The sequence below is a fragment of the Hemibagrus wyckioides genome, linkage group LG06 (genome assembly GCF_019097595.1).
Source record: "Hemibagrus wyckioides isolate EC202008001 linkage group LG06, SWU_Hwy_1.0, whole genome shotgun sequence".
In the NCBI taxonomy this organism is placed as follows: Eukaryota; Metazoa; Chordata; class Actinopteri; order Siluriformes; family Bagridae; genus Hemibagrus; species Hemibagrus wyckioides.
This window is the reverse complement of record NC_080715.1, coordinates 21,658,964-21,684,246: the sequence shown is the minus strand read 5'-3', so window position 1 is coordinate 21,684,246 and position 25,283 is coordinate 21,658,964. Positions and strand designations below refer to the sequence as shown.

Genomic DNA, 25,283 nt, shown 5'->3' with positions numbered 1-25,283 from the left:
TCTTGGAAAATGTTCTAGATGTACTTAGTTACATTTGTGCTGGCTGGCATTCTGGGAGTTCTGATGATTAAAAATATTGATTTAAAAATAAAATTGTCAGTAAAGCTGATGAGGAGTCAGTAATAGTAAGGAGTTTAAGATTGTGGGTTTTTTTCTTTATGTCTCTTACTTTAAGTTACTGATTGATGTTAAGTGTGTGCAAGAATCCAAATGCTTTGTATGTTTTAGCTTTATTGTTATTATTAACTCATGAATTTACAATTTTACCCATGGGAGCAACTTGAGGTGTGTGTATAGACTGGGATGATCTCTGTACATTTTGCCAGCTCATGTAAATGAGTTGTGTAAAAAAGTGTGTGACTAAATCATTGCTTAAACCATTCTGAAGTGGACCGTGTTAAGCACACGCAGAGAGATTAATGTTCTCGGGGACAGAGTGTAAATCCGGACCTGCTAATGGAGAGATTAATGGGTGTGTGAGCATCACCATGGCTTGCCCGTTGTCCGCTTCTGGGCCGAGGCCACTTCTGATTGCAATTAAATCTTTATTTGCAATTTAACTCTGCTCCGTTTTCACTGGCAGAACATTTTGCTGAGGTAGAGAGGATCTGGCAACCGTTTTAATGTCCTTAACGCACGGGTAATCCATCACATAGACATGTGCTCCCATGTACACTCCTGGCTCTTGGGTGAGAGGAGACCAGTGCTGCTAGCTACACTTTAGAGATTGTATGGCCAAAGACGTAAAAATGGCCAGGTACACTTTAGAGACACACACACACACAGGGTGGAGAAGTGCATTTTGCCCTTGAGTTCAAATATAGCCTAGAAATCATTTCACAAAAGAAATAGGAGAGGGAGGAGAAATAACTGGGGCATCATCCTCCAGAAAATGAGCAGTAGAAGGCACTAATGAAAAAATCCATCTGTGAGGACTGGGGCCCATCCCCCCCACCTCCCCCTCTCACCCCCTACACTCTCGCTTTCTCTCTCTCCATCTGTCTCCGAATTTCATCCACAGGACTATTATATGCAATCATATCTGTCCGTATAGCTTTAACAAGTAGATTTATTCACCTTCAGCAACCACTTTATGCTGGTCAGGGTCATGGTGGTTCTGGTGCTTATCACTAGAGCACTGGGCACGAGGTGGGAATACACCCTGGATGGGATGCCAGTACACGTTCACACACTTGTTCACACCTAAGAGCACACCTTTAGAGTAGCTGCTTCACCTGCCAGCATGTTTTTGGACTCCACCCAGACAATAACTGGAGCTCAGGGATCGAACCAGGGATCCTAGAGCTGTGAGGCAACAACACGAACCTTTTTTCTTTTACTGTGTCTCATACTGAAACTAGAAACTAGGAAATCTTGAATTCTATTTAAAAACAAACAGGATGTGCATATGTGTATAAAGAAGTCATTGTACCGACTTTAATGACAACAGGATACAGTATATAAGGACGTGTTGTTGAAGGAGTAGGCAGGACAGCAGAGAAGTGAGTTTTTAAATGTTAAAATCGTGTGGTTTAAAATTCTGAGAGAAAAGCGGTTCTGCTCTTCGGCTTGCTCACTAGCGCCATCTAGCAACTACAGTAACTACAAGCTGCACTGTAAACAATGACATCTTAAGTCCATAAGTTCATAAGTTCATATGTTTAATGCTATTGTCTATGTAGTCAAAAAGATCTAGTGTATCATGTTAAGAGAGAACAAGAAACCAAATCTAAGATTATCAAATCAAGACATATTTTTAAATGATCTTGTTCTATGGGCAGATTATGTGGCTACTTTTAAGCATTGATTTCTAAACAGATGTGAAATGATCTGCCAATAGAATAAAAAAAAAGCTCAAAAATAGTAATATATGCCTAAAAATACACTGAAGAATCTTATATTTGGTTTATTGTAATATTACAATAAGAAATAGTAGATATTTAGAAATAGTAGATTAGATGTAGTATGACTCGAATCAATATATGATCACTTGCTAAGATGCCGTGGTTTGCAGTGTGAGTAGATTTAAGTCAGAGCGGACGTGTGAGGAATGAGAAATGATCAGTGTGTAGTGCAGGAGGCAGGGATGTGGTACCATGGCAAGAGTATCGGATTAGATCAGAAGTTCATTTTCAGTACCAGTAGTACCAGTGCAGTACCAGCTACACAGATATCATGCATCTCTGTCTCTTTTCTTTATTTTCAGTGGCGAGAGTGGCTCAGGCAAATCCGAGGCCTGTAAGCACATCCTGAAGCACCTCGCTGCTCGTTCATGTCCGAAAGGATTCTCTCTGGAGCTACGCATGAAGCATGTGAGTCATTCTGTTCCACTGTTTTCATCCTCAGTTTTCCTGAAGAATTATACTACTGAACTTGGCAGATTAGTGGATGAAGGAGGATCAAGCTATGTCTATGCTTTCTGCAGATACAGTAAAGCTAGAAGCCTTTAGCAGGGTATAAACTTTTCACTGAATGGAATAAAAAAAAAAAATCTGTGCTCTACCTTCAAAGATTTGGGGAGTTTTCAGCTTAAGTGGTGTCTTTCTGTCCTCTTTTTCAGAATGTCCATAAGTATGTTTGTGAAAAATTTATCAGAATGAAAATTTGTATGAATTATGAATTATAATTATGAGGGCTATTAAATGCAATTTTGATGATGAAATCATAAAAAATAGCATCATGAATTAAGTAACACCATGCTGGTTTCTGAATGCAAATTATATATATATATATATATATATATATATATATATATATATATATATATATATATATATATATATATATATATATATATATATATATATATATATACCAACCAGGCATAACATTATGAACACCTGCCTAATATTGGTATTGGTCCCCCTTTTGCTGCCAAAACAGCCCTGACCCGTCATGCACTGTGTATTCTGACACCTTTCTATCAGAACCAGCATTAACTTCTTCAGCAATTTGAGCAACAGTAGCTCGTCTGTTGGATCGGATCACGCGGGCCATCCTTTGCTCCCCACGTGCATCAATGAGCCTTGGCCGCCCATGACCCTGTCGCCGGTTCACCACTGTTCCTTCCTTCAACCACTTTTGATAGATACTGACCGCTGTAGACCGGGAACACCCCACAAGAGCTGCAGTTTTGGAATGCTCTGATCTAGTCGTCTAGCCATAACAATTTGGCCCTTGTCAAACTCGCTCAAATCCTTGTGCCTGCCCATTTTTCCTGCTTCTAACACATCAACTTTGAGGACAAAATGTTCACTTGATGCCAAATATATCCCACCCACTAACAGGTGCCATGATGAGGCACCAGTGATGAGGCATCATTGTTATTCATGTCACCTGTCAGTGCTCATAATGTTATGCCTGATCGGTGTATATGTATATTACTGTGAGAATAAAAAGTACATTTTGTTATTATTTTATTTTTTTCTGTTTTTATTTGAATGAATGTTCTTGATAAACAGTATAACAATTCATTTGAAATAAGTCTCACTTTTAAATCATGTTCTAGATCGGTTTCATTCTGCTATTATTCTTTCAGGTGAACTCTATCCTAGAAGCTTTTGGCCATGCTAAGACTCCTATGAACACTAACTCCAGTCGCTTTATCAAGCTGCTCTCCCTGCAGTACAGCGAGAAAAGAAGGACTCTGCTCAGAGGTCTGTGTTTGGTACATTTAACAGTTAGATTTATTTTATCTTGTGCAATTGTAGTAATTGTATTTGGATGTGACATGTCCAGTGTGCTGGTGTCCAGAGTGGTCACCTGGTGTTCAGTTTGGGTGTTTTGAGTTGGTTTACCAACAGAGGGCGCCATCCCTCCACTTACCGATCAGCATACCTTCTCACTTCACTATAGATTCTCTTAATGGAAATTTATGATTATTTCAGTTTATTTCTTTCATTCTCTCTTTTGGACAGATTTAAATTTCACAATTTGTGTGTGTTTATGTGAGCAGCACATGTGTACACCTACATGCTGGAGAAGACTCGGTTAGTCCACACGCACCAAGAGCAGCAGAACTTCAACATCTTCTATCTGATGGCTGAAGGGCTTTCAGCTGAGGAGAAAAGCAACCTGAACCTAGACAATATTAGAACCCACAGGTAAACAACTCATCCACACACACACACACACTCTTTATTTGCTTTCTGCTCTACAAGCAAATGAGCAAAGGTTTAAAGCAACAAGGACCAGAAAATGTGGTTAAGGCTTTGTACTGATCGGAAGGTTGTGAGTTTGAATTCCAGGTCTGCTGCTGGACCCCTGAGAAAGGCCCTTAACCCTCAGCTGCTCAGTTGTAAAAAAAAAAAAAAATTGATTAAAAATGTAAGTTGCTCTGGATAAGGAAATGTAAATGTAAAAGTTTAATAAAAACAAGAAGAAGAACCCTAAACTCTCATGAAACCTACTTGACCTTGCACTCTTCCTACCATAAATGTAAAGCCAGGTGTCTGACCATCACTCAGGTCAAATGAACTGTTAACAAAGCATGTGTGTCTGAAAAGTAACACACAAAGGTTCATCACAGCAGTCTGTCAGGTGGACGTAAAGATTTGTGTAAAGTTTTTAGTTTATTAAGTAAGTCACTCACACACATACACACATCTCTCTCTCTCTCTCTCTCTCCCTCTCTCTCTCACACACACACACACCAGTTCTCCAAACAGAAAGTCTGCACTGTGTTACTCCATGCACAGCTTCTGAATTTTCTTTTTAGCTTGATTTGTAAACATGAGCATTAAATAAATGACAGATTTGGTTAAGGATTTCATTCAGATTTCAGTTTATTCAAATATTTAGCATTTAAATCGCTTTTAATATTATTGAACATTTTAGATATTGTCTGTGTGTGTCAGCAAATATAGCAAGTCATTGTATCACAGAAAGATATAGATGTATCACCATTTCAACATAAGAGTTTATATTTACATGTCCTGGAGGAAAGAGTCTTGAGCGAGTCTCAGCGTGTGATTACTCCACTGTAAATACTGTACATAAGTCATAAGGAATCTCATTCTAAGGGCCTATAGAGGAGTCTTACACCCTTCACAGTGCAGAATAGTACAGTGTGTTTTATTATATGTGTTTTATTTTTGCGTGTAGGTACCTGAGCTCGGTGACACCTGCTGAAACCGCCACAGCGAACACGGAGCAGAGCAGAGAGAAGCTGACAGAGCTGAAACACGCCCTACGTGCCCTTGGATTTAACAAATCGGTACAGTAGCCACAGGCATTGATCATTGACGCTTACATACGTTTAGTTCCTTTGTAGAGTATTTTCTTCCAGCAAATGGGTGTGAAGTTTTGCAAATGAAATTTGCAAGCTTGTACTGAACTTGAAAGCCTGGGTTTGTGTGACAGTTAGTATGAGTTTCGAATAGAGGTGTGTGTGTGTGTTTGTGTGTGTGTGTGTGTGTGTGTGTGTGAAAGAGAGAGAGAGAGACAGACAGACAGACGAAGAAGAAATGCTCTAGATTAGAAGGCGGGTCCATGGACAGTTTTAACAAATAATAAGTGATACAGTCTGTTAACATGCAACACACACACATGTACACACATGAAGTTAGGCTTTCAAGGCCAATACAAGCTCATGCAAATTCAATTAGTACAGTTTTACTCCCAGTTATTGAAAGGGAACACCTCAAGGCTTTTCAGTCTAATCTCCGGTTCCTGAACGTGTAGTGTACGCATGATTACAGACAAGGTTTTACCACATTTGCTTGAGAAAAGTGCAACGCACCCATTTAGTCACTCAGAACAAGTGTAAAAGCAGTTGTTGAGAAATGTCTTTAAATATTTATGTAAAGCGCTAGTGAATACTGCATCACTGCACCCTGAGTAACCTCCAGAGGCTGCGAGAATCACCTGCGAGACTCACATCCAAGCAAGTGAATAAGATGTACTGTAACGTATTGTAGATATTTAAAACACAACTATATGACATGGCTACAGTTATTATATGCTTGCAATGGAAGTCTTGCTAGAAATATATCAGGCACATAGGTGTTTACTGCTGGATATTTAACCATCTACTCTTTTTCTTATGATAATGTGTAGTGTTATAAGGGATGTGGTAGCTTAGCTGTTAACATTCAATTCAATTCAATTTTATTTGTATAGCGCTTTTAACAATGGACATTGTCTCAGAGCAGCTTTACAGAACATAAGGAACATAGTCCTAGATGTTAGACAAAATCCCTATTGAGCAAGCCTGAGGCGACTGTGGCAAGGAAAAACTCCCTTAGATGGTATGAGAAAGAAACCTTGAGAGGAACCAGATGCAAAAGGGAACCCATCCTCATTTGGGTGACACCAGAGAGTGTGAGATTCCTGATGAGAAGGTTGTGAGTTTGAATCCCAGCCCCTCCAAGCTGCCACTGCTGAGCCCTTGTGCAAGGCCCTTGACCCCCAACTGCTCAGTTGTATGAATGAGATAAATGTAAGTTGCTCTGGATAAGGATGTCTGCCAAGAGATTTAGATGTAAATGTATAAATTGTGCACAATATTTAAACTGATATTTGCTAGACTTTTGTTGTGTTTGGTGTTTCTCACAAAGCTTTTTAATTCACAAACCTCTGTGTCATGCAGTAATGTTTTTAATATCCTTGAACTTCATCCAATTCTTAAAGCATCACTCTGTAAAAAAAATCCCTCTGTCTGAAATGAGGAATTAGACAGCTTCTTATTAATTTATTTAATAATTAAGCAAATAATTTTACAATTATTTATTTATTATAAAGGAGTTTTGTGTAAACATGGTTTCTGTTTTTTTCCCTTTACATGAATAATAAGCATTTCATACTGCGTGTGTGTGTGTGTGTGTGGTGTGTGGTCTATGAGGGGTCATTTATGTTTGCCTTTTGAGTAAGCATAAAAATATATTGTTTTGCTAGGCATCTCAGTAAAACATGATGGTGATTTTTGTGATTTTGTGATGTCAGTGTGATGAATCGATGGCTTGTTTCTTCTACGATACATCAGTCTGAGTATGAGCGTGTGTTTATGCATATGTGGCAGGGTGAGTAGCCTTGGGCGTTGGCAGCGGCTCTAGACACAGTCTTCTGCTGTATTATAGGGGTTTAGTGGAACAGCACAGTAATGCTACTCTTTACAGTTCATTCCCGTACGTCTGCAGCCTGATGACTTACCAGCTAATAACACACAACCCACAGAGCACATTTTACTGCATAGCCACAACAACCTCAACCCGAGCTTACACTGGGATGACACCGGGTTCATTAGGACGGATGTGTGCATGTGCAGGTATTTGTAGTCATAGTTTATTAGGTAGACGAATGTAGGGGCTAATAAACTAAATCATGGTTCAAATGGTAAAGGACTGTAAGCATACACTGTTGCAGAAATAAGCAGCCAATGCTGAGACTGAGATATGGGAGGTGTAGCTGGTGTATAGGAATATATTTTGAAGTCACGCAGAGATTTGAGTCAGAGGTTAAGATGCGGAGCTTAGAATATAGTGAACAATGTGTTTTGTTTGGAAATGTCTAAGGAAGATCTAATGGTTTTAATGGCTTCCGTGAAGCTCGTTAAGAGCAGCCTTTAGCTGGGGTCTTGCAGAATATATGGACAGAGAAGAGAAACCCACACAGGACTAGTGTGCTTTTAAAATACAAGTGCTTATGGTATCACAGGGCAAAGTGTTCTCACATCATGAGCTCAGACTAATGTCCTGGTTTACCCCTGTTCAAACTCTCTGACTCTCTCTCTCTCTCTCTCTCTCTCTCTCTCACACACACACACACAATCTCTCTCTCTCTCTCTCCCTCTCTCTCTCTCTCTCTCTCTCTCACACACACACACCATCTCTCTCTCCCTCTCTCTCTCTCACACACACACACACACCATCTCTCTCTCCCTCTCTCTCTCTCTCTCTCTCTCTCTCACACACACACACACCATCTCTCTCTCCCTCTCTCTCTCTCTCTCTCTCTTACACACACACACACACACACACTCTCTCTCCAAACAGAAAGTGTGCTAATCCTATCAAGAACTCTTCTAAATCTCCTTCATTAAATAGGGATTGTTCCTTCATCTCATCACAGCAACACCCCCCCCACCCCCAATATCCTAATGTACCCCCTTTCCCTGACACACTCAGACTATTATTCTTTCATTTGCTGTTCTCAGCTTTTCCACTTGTCCAAACGGACAAATCACTGATGTCCTCACTGCTCATAACTGAAGAGAAGATTTACTTTGTTTTTGCGCGAGTGTTTCCTCAAATACAGTAAAATGGGATAGAATGATAGAATGTCAGGACACATTTTGTAATGTTACGTTGCTCACGAGACCATTTTAACCTCTGTAGCTGGAGCAATATGAATCACAGGTGTCCTTACGTCTTCCTCTTTTAAATCTTTAATCTTTAGAGTAAGAGTATGCTGAACTTCTCTCTTGAGCTTTGTCAGTAACTTATAACAAAAATGGTTTAATTGCATCATTTCTCCCATTAAAAACAACTTTTTTTTAAAACAACAACAAAAACTCAACTGAATAATATTTTTAGCAAAACCTAAGTACATCTAACTTGTGAGGAGTTTCTGAAGAGATCTTTATGCCTGTCATCCATTCTTTTGCATGGTATGTGTCACGTTGAAGATTTGTCCTGGTGAATTGTCATGTGATGTTGTAGAGACTCACACTATACCTTATCAGTATATAGTTTATCTCATTTTATACAACTGAGCATTAAGAGCCCAGCAGGGGCAGCTTGGTGAACCTGGGAGTCAAACTCACAACCTTCTGAGCAGTAGGCTAACACCTTAACCACTAAGCTATCACATCCCCAAGTGACACTCTGTCATGTTCTTTACAGTGAGAACCGTGTTAAAAGTTATACCCTGCATTCTTCATGTTGTATCGTGGAGGTGCAGAGCAAAGTGTTTGTAGGACATTGATACTCATTCCACAAATAAGGAGAACTAGAGTAGGTTCTTGCGTAATTCCAGCTGATTCAACAGTTTGTACCATTGTACTGCATGATTTGTACACAGTAAAAAGGTGATGGTGCTGTTAAAAGTAATGTGAATTCTATGTGACACTCAAATACAGACAGACAGACTGTTTATGTGTGTGTGTCTCACAGGAAGTGGAGAATCTGTTTGTCATCCTCTCAGCGATGCTCCACCTGGGGGAGCTGCGTTTCACAGCCCTGACGGACGCTGACACGGCTCTAGTGTCTGACATGCAGCTGTTAGACCGAGGTGATTCTAGGTTTTTGTAGCACTCATGCGGCGCAATTATACTTGGAGGCCAGCAGAGGGCACAAACTCCCTAAATTCACTTCCACTATCTAGGGAGGGACAACGAGAACGCACCAAGAGCTGTGACACACCCCCACTATCCTGACTTGTTTACTTCAGTACTGCTGAGGCTTAATGAGAGACCACTCAGTATGCAGTGGAAAACACTCGCACACACACACACACACACACACACACACACACTCACGCCACTTTTACACAACATTGCACCGCTGTGTCAATTGCTCTTACCTGCCCTGAACTCTCTTTCTCTGCCTCTCACACAAACACACACACACACACATGCACACACAAGCACTAACACACACACAGTGAGTGAGTCAGCTGTTTTTCTGAGTCCTGACAAGTGACAAAGCAGAACAGCTTGGCTACTCTTTGCCCTCTTCCTTACCTAACATGACACATACTACAGTATGGACATGTGCCATAGTAAACAAGTAACGTCAGCATGTTCTCACTCTCTCTCTCTCTGTCACACATATACAGTGGCCACTATTAACAATGCATGAGTTCCCATATGTACAAAGAGCCTAAGCATAAATGAACACACACATCCACTCAAACTCACACACATTCGAGCTGAGCCGACAGGAGCGGTCTCTAGGGTGAAAGTAACACTAAGAAAGAGTAGATGCTGTGTACTGCTCTGTGGCAGGAAGCACAGCAAGTCATAAGGGACTCTCTAGTCTTAACACAGGGACTCAGTGTTTGGCTTTACCTGCTCCTGACTGTTGTAGAGACACATGTAAAGAAATGTGTTTTTCATTTCTCCTTGTTTACACCGTGTGCTAGACTCTGTGGATAAGGAAGTGTATCTTTGTGTGTTTGCAGTGGCGGGAATGCTGCAGGTGAGCCCGGAGGATCTGGGAGCTGCTCTCACTTCTGACGTTCAGTATTTCAAAGGTGTGGACTGCATTTCAGCAACACACAGCACAAGTCAAAGCATACAGAAATCAGCCACTGTGACACATGGCAACTATTTACTGTCTGAACTGCGGATATTGTATAGGATGATTTTACACAGCGATTTTATTGCATTATTTAAGTGATTCTACAATTGGTTTAGCATCACAAACTTCTTATATAGTGACTTTTAGCACGTATAATTCTCCTATACATATCAGGTGGCCATTTTATGCAAGGATGTAATACCACATACAATACAGCAAATAGTTGTCTTGTGTTTTTATGTGAGCGTACTGCATTCATTTTCTTTACGGAAATTTGGGATGCAGGATAATTGTCTGGTGTCAGATCATTGTTTTGAAACAAAATTAAAAGGATGTGCTATTTAAATTGAAGAAGTATAAGCATTTTATTATGGCATAAAGTGCAGTTAACCAAGTCAGATGTGTGAGCTATCAGATTTATGTAATTTTCTCACCATTTTGCCAATTCCTCAGAGACAGTACATGTATCTTATGGAATTGCTTCTCATTATACACTACAGAGAAGCTGAGCATGTTCAGAGGAAAGGTTTAACTGCCCTCTTTCTCATACATGAGCTCACAGATACACACGATTGGCCAAGAATAATGCCATTTCTCCCACTTACAGAGCACAGCTAATTTTACTCCAATAGACCTTAGGTCACTAGAGAATCATCAGGACTGAAAATCACCATCTCCTGAATGGGGCAAATGTTAAATATTGTAGACATGAGATTATAGACGTGTTTAATTTGACATTTCAAACTCAAATCACAATGTAAACATATTGTACATTTTTGCATGTTTGCATTAACTACAAATATGTGAAATACATGACATATAATTGATATCAGCATTAATCCAGGAGCTGGTACATCCCTGATCTATGGCTTCACTTCACAAAATACTTTAAATAAGTGAGTTTTTATTGGTCAATATTCAGTTACCATATGGTACACTGCTGAATTTGAAGGTTTGTTTATGATAACTAACGACTTAAGCAATGTTATGGGCCGCAGTGTAAATCGCTAGCCTTTGCTTTTCATTCATGTGTGTGCACTCAGTGTTTTTCCTGTCAATGCGATGCTTGTTGTGAATGGAATCTCAGGCCTGCACCACCCAGTAAGTCAATCATTGAGAAACCACAGCAACACTGGCCATGGCCCAGTCAGAAAGTTATCAATGGAGTATGCCTGAGGCAAGCTCCCAAATAGACCCCACTAATGACTAGCGGACTTCATTTTGGCACAATCAGCTAGGCTGGACAAATGCCCTCTCGATTCACAGACATCGCAGATAAAGCACCCGCTCATCAAGCTGATGAACGTTACTGCTTATACAGTAATATAAGGCGCACATGACCGTCTGGCTTTTAACCCAACTCAGCTGACGACGCGCTATAATGCAGCGGACACCCTGACCTACTGCGTAAAATTACACACATTTCTGTCTAAGAGCCTCTGTTTCAATTCCTCTTTGTGTCTGGATTTCTGTGCTCCTATTGTCTCCTGCTGACACATACACAAAGTCCAGAGGTGATTAGCATGGTAGTAGGTTACTATTGTGTACTAGCATGTGCACTAAGTTGGCAATATTTATGATTTACCAAAATGGTTCACTTATTAAAACAGATGCAAGATCGAAATCTGATACTGGATCTAAATATAGTAAAGTATTTCAATGGATTGAACCAAGAAGAAGACAAATACTACAGAAGACTGATCCGTGTATGGAAAAACTCAGTCAGATTTTTTTTAATCTGACTCCTTCTGTTGCAGATTCTCTGATGTGGCCAATTCCATGTATTTATCTAAATTATTTAGCTGAAGATATCTTAGAGAAGGAAGAGGAAGAGTTTTTTTATTATTTCTCTGAGCTGAAAAAACACATAGTGTTTAAAGATTGCACCAAAAAAGTGCAATGTAATGTGTTTGCAAATGCAGTGCAAATGTGTTTATTCTCCACTTTATTTTAAAAACAGGTATCTCATCTGCTCGGAGTCTGTGAGTGAAGTGCCAGTGCAAAAAAATAAAATAAAAAAATCATAACCACTTCGAATTGATGTAAATTATTTACAAGCATGAGCTCATCACAAGTGGCAAAACAGTAAATTGCTATTCAGTAATGTTAGCTGCTTATCCAGACATTCGTAAGCAATTTTATATGGCTAGACCACTACACATTTTAGCTGAACACTCCTGAAATAAACTGTGTGTGTGTGTGTGTGTGTGATCATTCAGCCCTGTCTGGTTTTTGCACAATATGAAAAGTTTATTTATTTTTAAATGACTGGTTTGTGCTCGATAATTGTTGCTTTCAAAAGTATTAGAAATTGCTTAGAGGGTTATGTAATGTAGAATATTTACTCATTATAATTACAATACCACAAAACCTTACATTCCAAAGTCTTGAGAAAATAAATCCTGTTTTCTGCTTCCATCCAGGTGATGTCATCACACGCCGCCACACGGTGGAAATGTCCAACCTGTACAGAGACCTCCTGACTAAATCTCTGTATGGACGACTCTTCAGCGTTCTAGTCAACAGCATTAACTCTTATCTCCAAGGTCAAGATGAAAGCCTTGGGTAGGTTTAATTGTGCGTGTGTTCGAGTCCTCGGTCCATTCCAGAAATTCAGAAATGATTAGGAAACTCTCCGTGGAATGCTTTCACTGAACTATTTTCTGAAAGCAGCTTATGCAGCCTAACAAAATAGCCAGAATAGGATAATAAGTGCTAAAAAAAGAAAGTAACCTTGAGCTTAATTTAAAAAGAAGGTGCCAAATAGATCCAGATGAAATAGTGTGTGAAAGCATTTGTCTGTGTTTGAATTGTGCTGCTGTGTACAATGCCACAGTACCTGCCGAATTCAATAACAGCTCAGCATCTTTAGCCAGTCTTTAGCAGTTCCTCAACTGTAAAGAATGCAGGAACAACACACACCGTCAGCATGACGTTGGCAGAACAACCTCCATTCCATCGATAGCATCAATCATACAAGGTGAAGTTCTACAATAGTTTGCATAACATACACAATGTACGTCGACTCGCGTGGTTGGGTTATCTGCACTGTTGGCCTTGCCCCTCCCTAACCACTACACTGTCACTGAGCAGCGAACGTGGTATCTCACTACCACAAAAGTGTCTCCTGGAATTCCGACTATGTAAGCACGGACTGCTTGTTTATTCACTTTTTCTTTCTTCTTTTCTTTCTTTCTTTTTTTTTTTTTTTTTTTTACTTTAAAACGTACGCACATTAGCATACACTTCAGTTGGATTTGCATAACAGTCGCACAGAGAGCACTGAGGATTCAAGCAGCAGAGTGTGTATTTAGTACTGAATGCTCCTTATTGAGGCTTTAATAGCATGCAACTCCTGTTGAAGTATGCTACGGAATTTTAATAGCTGTAAAGACACACTTTCACACACTCTCACTCTCAGAAAGTCCCACGTGTTGTCTCACAAAAACCTGCAATTTCTTGCTCGCTCACATAGCTAGCATACACACATACATTACACGTACACATTGCCACTCATGATATTCATGTTCACTCAGCCCTTCCACATCTACTGTCACACAATAAGCCATAATTAGCGGATTATAGTATGTCTTTCTCTCTCTTTCTCTCTATATCTCTATCTTTCTTTTTGTGTGTATACATATCTATATCTATCTATCTATCTATCTATCTATCTATCTATCTATCTATCTATCTATCTATCTATATATATCTATATATATATATATATATATATATATAGAGAGAGAGAGAGAGAGAGAGAGAGAGACTGTATAGCTTGTGTATGTGTTTTTATTAATATTTGTGTGAAATGTGTCTCTTCCTCTGTGTGTTTTCAGAGACCCCTCACTGGAGATCAGCATCCTGGACATTTTTGGCTTTGAGAAATTTCAGAAGAATAACTTTGAACAGGTAAGGATGAGTGTAGTGGGTTTTTGATTATTTTATGGATGAGAATGCTGATGGTGGATGTGGATATAGATGTTGAATTCTCTTTTATTTAAGAGTAATGAAAAAAAAATTATTCATACATCTGAAAGCCTTCTCATACACACTTTTATTTATATACATTTTTGTAGCTGCAGTCTGCATAACATATATATATATATTCACTTTGGCTACAGTAGTCCATACACAGCTCTTCCCACTCTAGTCTATTACTTTGCAGAAGCCAGACTGCATGCATACGCTACCTTCTTGTGCTAGGTCTAGTTTTAGGAGTCAGTAGGCACAGCTTGGGTTCATTCTCAGGCCGATGGGTCACCTCAGACCAGAGCAAATGAAAGCATTGTGCTTGGGGACCTTTCTTCTGGTACGGACAAACACTAATCTGTCTTACAGATCCCTGAGCCACAGCATGTCTCTTCCCACTGAAAGGATTTTTTTTTTCCAGAAGCTGTGTACCTAGTGGGCTACATATATAATATATAAACTTCATTTAATTGTTTAGTAGGCTTCTACTTATCTACGTATCTTCTGTTTTGAACTTAAAGTCGATTGATAAAGTCGATTGATTCCTCCATGGACTTTGATTGAAATCACAAATTCAAAATATTGAACTTGAATCTTAATCTTCTGAGTGGTTTGAGCTTCTCAAGTCATTGTGCACAAAATTTTTCATGTCCTCTGTTGTATAAATATTGGTCCTGGTGTCCAAATGCATAAACGTTCTTCTATGAGTCATTTTCTTAATTATATGCTACCTAAAGTGATAGTGATTTTGTATAAAGTGTCTGCCTGATATGTTTGCAGAGGTGATGGCTAACACTTTGTCCAGATGTCTAGCTACATGACGAGTAACTCTTTGATTAGTGGTGTTGTTGTATTGTAGAGCGTTTTTCCTCGGGCTTAAAGTTCAGGGTTGAACAATACCACAAGCAGCAGCGTGGTTATCTGAATATAGAGTGCGACTGTTTGTAATGCAGGGTTCAGATGGTTGTGTGTGAGTGTATTTTTCAGTCTGTGCTGGCATGACCCTTCGCTGCACTCGGTTGACCCTGCGCCACCAGACACAAAGGAGTCTCGCACACTCGTCCAGATTTGGGCTCTAAATCGACAACCAGGATTTGGCACTGAATGATTGCATTGTTTGCTGTGTGTGTGCGTGCGCTCGTGTGTGTATGTGTGTGCGTGCACTCGTGTGTGTATGTGTGTGCGTGCGCTTGTGTGTGTACGTGCACATATGTGTGTGTGTGTGTGTGTGTGCTTGTGTCACTGGCGATAGAAGCCCCAAATAAGAGCAGGCTGAAAGGTCTGGTAGATTGCTGAGATAGTTACACCAAGCCTGCTGTGCTTCAACATACTGATCTGTCTTTAGGGAATCTGTAAAAGGGGTCTCTATAATTCAGCAGCCTAGAGCCCTCTACTATTTGTGTGTGTGTGTGTGTGTGTGTTAGAACCTGCCTGACCGCTATAGTAGTAGAGGTTTCAGATGTACAAGCATTGGTGGAAAGCTATGGTAATAAAGCATCAATAATGTATGTTATATAGGCAGCCACATTCGGGAATGGGAAGCTACTGTATTTTGAACCACCACTAAACACAACCTATGGCTCTGAGGGGAAATGATAACTCATAGAGAGGTAACATTTGGTGCGTAAACGAAAGGTGCTGTTTTGTATAGCTGTGGCACTGTCAAGATTTGAAGGTGCAACTCATGTTACGACTAGCTTCACATTTGTATATGTACATATTATGATGAAAATGGTGTCTCCTTCATTTTTGACCACATAAAATGGTCAGTATTATTTTTTTATTCATTCACCTTCAGTCTGTTACAGGGCATCACACGTACACACATTTGTATACTCCTTCACACCTACAAACCATTTAAAGTGGCTAGTCCCACTAGCAGCATGTTTTTTGAGAGGTGTGAAAAGTATGTAACCACAGGAAGCCTATCAGGATAAGGGGAGAACTTGCAAAACCCGACACAGGCGATAACCTTGGCTCGGGCCTGAACCCAGAGGTGAAAATGCCATGGATATAACAGGTTGCTGAAATGTTTAGTTCCTAACAATAGGTATTGCTCAGACCTTGTGTGTGTGTGTGTCTGGATGGCGTAAATGAGCAATGGCATTGGACAGCCTATTACCCATGATCCCTTGGGTGATCCCTATGTGATGATGTGTGAGAGAGGTAGTAACAGGTCATTTGTTCATTTCCTCAGAGGGAATCGGTATTCTGACCTTTTAGGGACAGAGAGCCGGAGAAATGGAGGGCTCTGATATGGAAAAGGTGTGCGAGAGGGTGTGATTGACAGGGATTGATGGCACCAGGTATTTAGGGAATACCGCGTATTTAATGTTCGACACTTCTCCCCCCTCCTCCCGCTCGAAAACAGCGTGTACATTAATTAGCCTCAGTTTTAATTAGCTGATAATTCTCATTACATTGAGCTAATAGGCAACAAATCCTCTCACAAATCCTGCCTATGTATTATGTGACCGCTGTATGTGTGAGTGTGTTTGTACGGTGATTTATAAGGAGTTAACATGCCGAGCTCATTAATTAATGCCATGTGAGCTTGCCTGTCATCCTGTAGGTAGCAGTAATTAACCTCCGTGTGCTCTGGAAAGTGCAGTAGCCGAACCTGCGGCGCGACCCGGGGGTCAGCCTTACTGTTTGTCATACACTCGTGTAAAGTTGACAACACAGTACAGAGCAGTGTGCACACGGTTTATTCACTAATGAATGCAGCATAGTGCTAATAGGCTTTTCTTTGTGCAGCACAATGTTCGTTAACGTGTATGTGCTTGTGTGTTTCCCCTGTGTAGTTGTGTGTAAACATGGTAAATGAGCGGATTCAGCAATACACAACAGAGCTGCTCTTCCAGCAAGAACAGCAGGAATGTCTGCAAGAAGGGGTCGCCATGGAGACCGTACGCTCCCCTGCCTGTCAGCCTGCGCTTGTGGACTTCTTCTACCAGGTACAGAAAGATGTGTAAGAGAGAGAGAGAAAGAGAGAGAGAAAGAGATGACAAACATTATAGTGAAAGAGAAACAGAGGTATGGATTGGCTGAGGGATGCTGGGAAAGACATAATAAAGGAGAACATAAAGAGAGCAAGTGTGACAAAGTCTTATAGACAAGGTGACTTGCAGGGAAAGATTAATGAAAATAATTCATCTTAACCTTAAAAAGGAGTGAGAATGGAAAAGGAATAATGGTTAATTTTCTATCTATTAACCCTTTCTATTCTACAGTATTAACTTTGTTCATAATGCATCCAAAATTCTGGGAAAATTAATTTATTAGGAAGAAAATGGAATATGTTTAACTGTCTATTTTAACTCTGTGATTAATATATATTAACAACAGCATATAGCATTTATTCATGTATTGAAATATTTTAATTAAATATATTATTAAAGGTATTTAAATAAATGCAAATGATGTCATTTATAAAATATGGTTTTAGGTACCTCTCTTCATCAAACAATGTCAAAATCTGAGCATTAATTTCTTGGCTATATTATACCTAATCATTAATACATCAGATATTAGATTTAAAAAAAAAAAAACAACGTAATGTAAGTAATGCCCATACAGTAAATCAGGATCTAGAAATATGAGGAAATTCTGACATATTCTCAGTCCTCTTTATATACATCACTCTTTGTTGGACATGTAAAATGCGATTAAAATTCAGTCAAATATTTTATTAATAATTGACATAAGGGCAAGAACAAAAAATGAAAACTTACATATATTTATGATTTTCTTATCTTTGATAGAAAGGAAACAAAAATTAAAAATAATCCCCAAGTTCCCATAGAGTTCCTTAACTATAATAGAATTAGAAGAAACTGTCTAGATATTTTGCAAATTACCGTTCAGTATTAAGTAATGTGAATTTTTTAAAGCAGGAAGGTGTTTAAAAGCATGATGGCATTTGGCATGACATCATCAAGCTGAACAGCATTAACAAAACAACCTCCTTGCTTTAATAATCCAGTGTTGTTTTCAAGCTTATTTTTCTTTATATTATAGGATTATTCAACAGAATGTGTAACAAATGTGCCACAAAGTGCAATTGTACAAAAATAATTATGATAATGGATAAGAAAAGAGCATTTACACTGATTTATTAGATACTTCCATAGACAAAGATATGAGGGAACAGTCTTAATATTTGTTAACATAAATAAAAGAACCAAACTTTGAAAGATTGCTTAATAGTCTGTTGCCTATAAATTGCTTCATATCACAGGAGAATAAAAACCCTGTGATTTATGAAGAGCTTTATCTGCTTTACCCGTTAAAATCAGTTTTGTTTATGAAGAATGTAGAGATGTTGGACCTTTAACAGATCGTGTTTTGAGAGCTAAACCTAAAGGATGAAAGAAAGGTAATGTAAGAGAGAGAGTGAAAGGACACCACCGCTCTGAAGAGATGATCTGACCACATGTGAGGTGCAGTTGGATTGAATATTATGTAAATAAACTGGTTGTTTTATTTATTTATTATTATTATGCCTAAATTGTTAAACAAGTTTAAAATAAAAACACATTTTAATTTTCAGGGTGAAATGGCTTTTAGTTCACAACTGATTTGTTCTTAAATAATAAATGAATATCCATAAGACCGAACTGTAAAATATAGGTCAAGACTTAAATCAATGCATCCGCACAAATAGGAATCTTTCTAGGTGTATTTCTGGACCAAAATGGTTCCCAGTGCAGTGGGTTTTGAAGGTGGATTGTTCCCACACACTTTCAGAGCAGTGCATTAATTTATGATGAAGAACATAGCAACAGAGCATAAGCACGAAAAAAAATATTGGTCAAGCGTCCAACCAAAATAGTAACGTCCACATTAACCAAAAAATGACACTAGGACTGGCATGAAAAGTTCTAATAGTCTTAACCTGGGGACCTTACATACATTGAATTCAGCGAGGAAGAGTACATAGATGAAGGAACTCAGTAGAATAATGAGGGGTGAGATCATTTCAACAATAGACTTTTTTTCCCTTGGATTCATAGTGAGACAGTGTGAGGTAACCTGTATAGTTCATGAAAAATCAAAGACAGCTGGTAGTTTGGTGGAGCTGTAGCTGCTGCTGGTATGATGTGTGTTAATCTGGCAAGGGTTTTGGCAGAGGCACCAATAAAAAGGGCATTACGGTACTCAGGAGAAGGTAGAATTAGAATATCTTCCATAGTGAGGAGGTGGCAGAGGCATGCAATGTGGAGGCCAAAGAATGCAGTGTTGATGAGAGAACTGTCAGTGAAAATACCACCAAAGGTATTTCATGTATGTTGACAATTTGCATAGATCCAATTTAGCCCATAAATCTGTAATAAATTTAACCAATTAGCACTTCTTTCGCTGAAGCCGTGTTAAGTTTGACTAATTGGGGTTCGTGTGGCGCTTGTCGCTCTATTGATGTAGATTTCTGTCTCTTCAGGGTTAAAGACAATCTAGCAAATAAGCATATAAATTATGAAAATGAGAGGGCCAGGAACAGATCCCTGGGGCATACCTCGAGTAGCCAGCAGTGGATGATTTATGTTTATTATATCGAGAATCAAGAATGTAATGTCTTTGTTGAACTAAGGCTAAATAAAAAAAAAAGGATCGTAATGACATCAGTCATAAGAAGATCCCTTGCATTCAGGGTGAATTCTTCTGATTTGTGCCCGGTTCTATCAGGATAAGGCTCCAGATCCATTGTTACTCTTAAGCAGTTAATTAAAATAAATGGATGAATGAAAATGGGAACAAAAATTCAGGAGACATTCCAGTGAAAATTGAGAGGTTTTGTAAATATGTTAATAGTTATTTACATATCCATGAATACATGTGAGTTTCGCACCAAAATATTGCATAAAAGTAGACTAATATGAATTTATTCAGGCCTTTTTTTGAGATTAAAATCTCAAGCAAAACTGAATATTCTCAAGTTGAATCGAATTGTCAGGTAGCGCTCTATAATTAAGGTCTTTCAGTGTACCTAAATGACAAAGGAGAAATAGTATGAGTGGCCATAATTAGTCTTTAAGGGAACTGGAACATCTAGTGCATAGAATAATGTAGCTGTATTGAGAGAAGATCTCAACTAGATCAGTTTTCAACCAAGGGTGGCTTATGTTAGAACATAATCTTTAGGGAGACTTAACTTCAGGGCCCAGTGTACTTCTGATACATGAGAGTTGCATAATGGTGATGATAGGTTATAGCTTGCTGAGTTAAATGAATTGGTGAAATGTGAGCACCTCTTATGCACTTGTCACATGGTGGAAACATACAGTATATATCATTATATAGTGTGGGTTTGAATAAGTGTCAGTCAGGTAACACTTAGGTTTATGTTCTTTGGCTTGAGTTTCATATTATACAAATCTTATCGAAGGAACATTCATGACACCAGAATGACAAAGTCATATGTTTTTTAGAATGCTTTCCTATGAGTGTGTTTCACTGTCCTGTGACATAGCATGAGCAAAAAGATACGGTGGGTGGCTTCGCATGTCTCAGAGGAAGCATGTGTTAGCCTTCCTACGTTACTGACATAATTTTTTTATTACTGGGCAAGAAGAAAAGTAACCACATTTCTTCTTTCCTGTATTTTTAAAGCAAGTGTTGACAGTAAGCAGCAGCCAGGCCATCAAACATGCTGTTCAGCAGGGGCTCAGCCAAATACACAGAGTGCAGGGAAGTGGAGTTGGGTTTAGTCAGGGGGATTTTGCCAGGTTTCTGTAAACAACACTGGCATAATTAGCAAGAGAGTTCTATGTAATTGTCGTTGAGGAGATTTGCTTTCTCAGACAGGTTATTTTACCAGCACAGAACTGGGTACTTCATTGTCACCATGACTCAGTAATGTATGGCTGTGGTTACTGCCAGCTTTAGAATAGCACAGTGACTCACACACACACATGTCCATGTACCCTCTCAGTGCAGTTAAGTGAGTCTTTGGGGTGATGATGCTGTTAGCCTTTTCTGAGATGACTATTTTATGAGTCATAAAACTGATCCAGCCTTTTGTAAACTTAAAGAGTGACACAGCATTCTTCACACAAACACTCGAACACTCCTCCTCTCTGCTCTATTACTCACGCTTCACTCCTCCTCCCACAACCCAGACACATATGCACACAAACACATGCGGCCGCACGTGTGCCGATTTCATACGTCCTCTTCCGTGTTGAATGAAACGTTTGCTTTCCAACATCCTTTTTCCCATGGACTCGTATCTCACAATGTGCTCTTTATTGCTGCGTGGCTGGTAGCCATCCGGAATCTGTTCTGTATCTTGCATAAGATTTGGTGTTTGCACAGGACAAAGAATTGTTTTGTGTTTTATAAGAAAGCTTCCATATGGTGTGTGTTTATAGAGCCGTGTTTCCTGCATGGCAGGGAGGTGCTGATAGGAAATTGGGAAAGAGAGGAATTTGGTATAAGCACACAGAAATATGGATTCAGTTAGATCGTAGATAGTCAGTACTCCTTAGTGTATATTAGCGAATGAAATACAAAGCGCTGAGTGTATCTGTTTGATGTGTGCGTGTGTGTGTGTGTTTATGTGCTGCAGAAGCCTCAGGGCATGCTGTGTGTGCTGGATGAGGAGAGCCAGTCTCTAAGACCATCTGAACTCAACCTGTATAAGAGACTCCAGGCCCAGCTGGAGTCCACTGCTACTGATGTTGTTTCACTTACTACCAAGGATGGTAATGGCAACCCCCCACCAAAAGATCAGGGCCCATCTTTTACTGTTGCACACTACACTGGAAAGGTGAGCGACTCCGAGAACTATAAAATATATTGCAACCTCTTGCCTGTGAGCCTTCTTGCCTTTCTGTGCTACTACTTGTGCTTATGGCTGTCTCTTGTTTTGCAGATGAGCTATGACCTCACAGGATCGCTGGAGAGAAACAGGGATGCTCTGCCTCAAAACATCCTGTTTGTCCTCAAATGTAAGAGCTGCACCATGTGAGCCGCAAGCCCACAAACATGTACATGTAGCTGATTCCTTTTTGCTACTATAAGTGTTCTGTTTATTATTCTCCTGTAGTCCTGCAAGCACTTTGCATCCCACGCAGGCTCGTTTTAATTACTGATACAACAGATTAATGGATTTTCCCTCTTTGTTTCTTCTGACTTAATACAACTGAACTGTGTTTGTTGTTGCTGCTTTGCTTTTACAGCATACATGTGCTGTCATGGAGTGGTAGCAACTATACACCAAAAGAAATATAGCAGAACAAACAGTAATGTAAACTGAAATACAGTAACAATGTCATTGGTACAGTGGCTTAGTGGTTAGGACATTTGCCTCGCACCTCTCAGGTTCAGTTGTTTTTGTAGAGTTTACATGTTCTTTCCATGCTTTGGGAGTTTCCTGCAGGTACTCCCTTATTCTTCTCCAGTCCAAAGACATACGTTGTAGGCCTCTCTAAATTGTCATAGTCTGTGTGTGTGTGTGTGTGTGTGTGTGTATGTGTGTGTGTGAAACTGTGCCCTGTGGTTGGTTGCCCCCCAACTCAGCAGTCCCCCACCTTGTGCCCCAAGTCACCTGTGATACTGTCCAGGTGTCCTGTGACCCTGTGTAGGATAAGTGCTACAGAAAATGGATGGATGGGTGGATAATAATATTACTGTTCATTACCCTTAGTATAAGAATATTGGATGAGTATTGGTAAAGAATGTATGTGCCCAATATATACATTTACAGAATAGTTTGTGACCGACTCAAGCTGTAGCAGCAGTGTCCAGTCTCCTGAGATATTTTGCACTTTCTCTAGCAACTGGAGAAAATGGTGTTTTCATTTATTAAGCCAAATTTTCCTAACAGTTTCATGAAAGAGAATGTGTGTCACATACATACATACATACATACATACATATATGCAATATGCATTATAAATAAACCCTTTGTTCATCCACTTTTCCAAAATGTAAGTTAAGACGCCAGCCTTTTTTCGTCATCGTCTTTCACTGGGCTCAAGAGTCATTTTATAATGATTTGTATAGATGTGTGTAAGCGTGTCCATGTGTGTCCATGTGTGTGTGTGTGTGTGTGTGTGTGCGTGTGCTCAGTAATGATTGGAGTCAATTATCACTGGCGCCTGGCAGAATTAGGCTCCAAAGTCACGTAACCCTCATGTTTATTTTCTTTTTCTTTTTACAACCCTCTCTTTTTCACTCGTTTCTTGGAGCAGCCAGTGAGAACGTGCTCGTCCATCAAATGTTCCAGTGTAAGCTGACTCAGACAGGCTCCCTGGTGCCTCCAAACCAGCAGCTGCAGCTGCGCAGGTCCAAAGGCGCTTTGCTCCTGCATATGCCGAGCTCAGCCAGCACACCCGAAGACGCACAGAAATATCTGGAGCTCAAAAAGGTACTCATTTTGCAGAAGATTAGTAAACGTGTTTCATATATATATATATATATATATATATATATATATATATATTTCTTTAAACAGAGTAAATCACCATTTAACCATATAAGCAATCTAAGAAATCCATAAGTCAACAAACAATATATGGGAGTTCATTCTCAAGGATTATATTCTTAGGAAATGGTGCTGTTTTGTGGCTTTGTGAATGCATGAAATGCACAAATACACATAAGCCATTCACAAACAAGCCAATATAAGCCGATAAGCAGGCTTGGTGCAGATGAGCTGATGGTCCCTTTCTAGCGCTGAGGTGAGTCCCGGTATTTTTAGCTTATCGAGCGAGCAATGGGAAGTGGCCTAAGTTAGGCCTTGTTACCGCAGATACACTCCTATAGTTTTTATTGATCTCGCTGCCTTCTGCAGAAGCCAGCCCATTCATAACACACACTTCTCACCAACTAAGACTGTTCTCTAGCTGTCTTAATCTTCTTCTGTATTTCTTTCTCATTCTGACACCAAAACAAATCTATTCCTATTCTTCTGTCTCTAATAACTCGCATCCCCTCTTTCTTCCTGTCAGCTTTCCCTGTATATTTGCAGGTTATATATGGGCACTGGGCCAAGAGTGAGTAGGCTCCGTATGAGCTGCACAGTTGAGCTGTCTAGCTGGCTCAGGCTTATGTAAGCCATTCGGAGCACAAGCCGGTAGCTCACCTTCCAACCCTCCACTGCATGAAAAACAAACCCACCGTCTCGCACTTACATAAGCACTAGTTATGCTCACAGAGCACCATGGGAACGCTAATGTGAAGTACCATTATGGTGTTTTTCTCCAGGGGGATAATAGACGGCAGAAATGAGTGGTCTGGGTTAGTTCAGCTAATGGCATTTAAGTGAGATACAGTGAAGAAGCTAGAATGTTGATGCTATGAAGTTTTCAAAGATTCTGCATCAAGAGAGCTTCAGTGTCTATTTTATTAGCTAAACCTATTGAAAATTTTTATAGGTATAAAATTACTGTCAGGAGTCTGTCATAATTTGTCACAAATGTGTGGAAGGAGTCTCCAGTGCCAAGGCAGTAATAGAAACAGTCAGAGCTCATGCTGATCCTTTAAGATTTCCGACACGTCATCAGTGTAAATTTTTTTAAATGAGGAAGGTAAGGAAAAACAGAAAGGGTGGTGCGGGAATGACTTTTTAATCATTTATTCATGGATGTTTTGTTCACAACATTAAATGTGCTATTTAACGTGTTGTTCTTTAATAAATCTCTGGCAAATCTTTTGCTGTGGTATAAGTGAAATAAAACACTTTGGGATGTGCTGTTATTAGAAAATAACAAGGAAGTCATTTCTTTCTTTCACACCATCACGTTGATTATTTTCTTGTAAGAGTTTTATTTCTTTGTGCTAGAGCTTTATTTCTTTCTATGACTCTACACTAGTACTATATGGAAACCATCTTCTCCAGTCCACCCCAGCTTTATTAAGTTAAGGCTCCATTCCTGTCCCTCTGCCTGTGTTTTTTTTAGATATTCAGAGAGCATATATAGGTGTGCCGGTCACTCTTGTGTGTGTGTCGTGACTTTTTTTTGTATTGTCTCATTCCGCTCCCTGCAGCTCATGAAGAAGAAAGGAGCCACATCATTCATGCAGAGGCTGGAGCGCTGTGGCCCGGTCACTGTGGCGGTGCAACTGAGG

General features: G+C 39.6%; 1 protein-coding gene across 3 annotated transcripts in view; it reads left to right on the top strand.

Moving 5' to 3' along the window:
- myo16 (myosin XVI) overlaps window positions 1-25,283 on the top strand; it is a 122,705-nt gene that overhangs the window by 69,695 nt on the left and 27,727 nt on the right. For all 3 annotated transcript variants that reach the window (XM_058393041.1, XM_058393040.1, XM_058393042.1), the window contains exons 14-26: window positions 2,207-2,312; window positions 3,539-3,656; window positions 3,956-4,103; window positions 5,104-5,215; window positions 9,111-9,228; window positions 10,120-10,191; window positions 12,662-12,803; window positions 14,078-14,150; window positions 17,015-17,167; window positions 21,778-21,978; window positions 22,084-22,159; window positions 23,405-23,580; window positions 25,203-25,283. In XM_058393041.1, coding sequence (XP_058249024.1) covers window positions 2,207-2,312; window positions 3,539-3,656; window positions 3,956-4,103; window positions 5,104-5,215; window positions 9,111-9,228; window positions 10,120-10,191; window positions 12,662-12,803; window positions 14,078-14,150; window positions 17,015-17,167; window positions 21,778-21,978; window positions 22,084-22,159; window positions 23,405-23,580; window positions 25,203-25,283 — 1,576 coding nt within the window. The remainder of the gene's footprint in view (window positions 1-2,206; window positions 2,313-3,538; window positions 3,657-3,955; window positions 4,104-5,103; window positions 5,216-9,110; window positions 9,229-10,119; window positions 10,192-12,661; window positions 12,804-14,077; window positions 14,151-17,014; window positions 17,168-21,777; window positions 21,979-22,083; window positions 22,160-23,404; window positions 23,581-25,202) is intronic.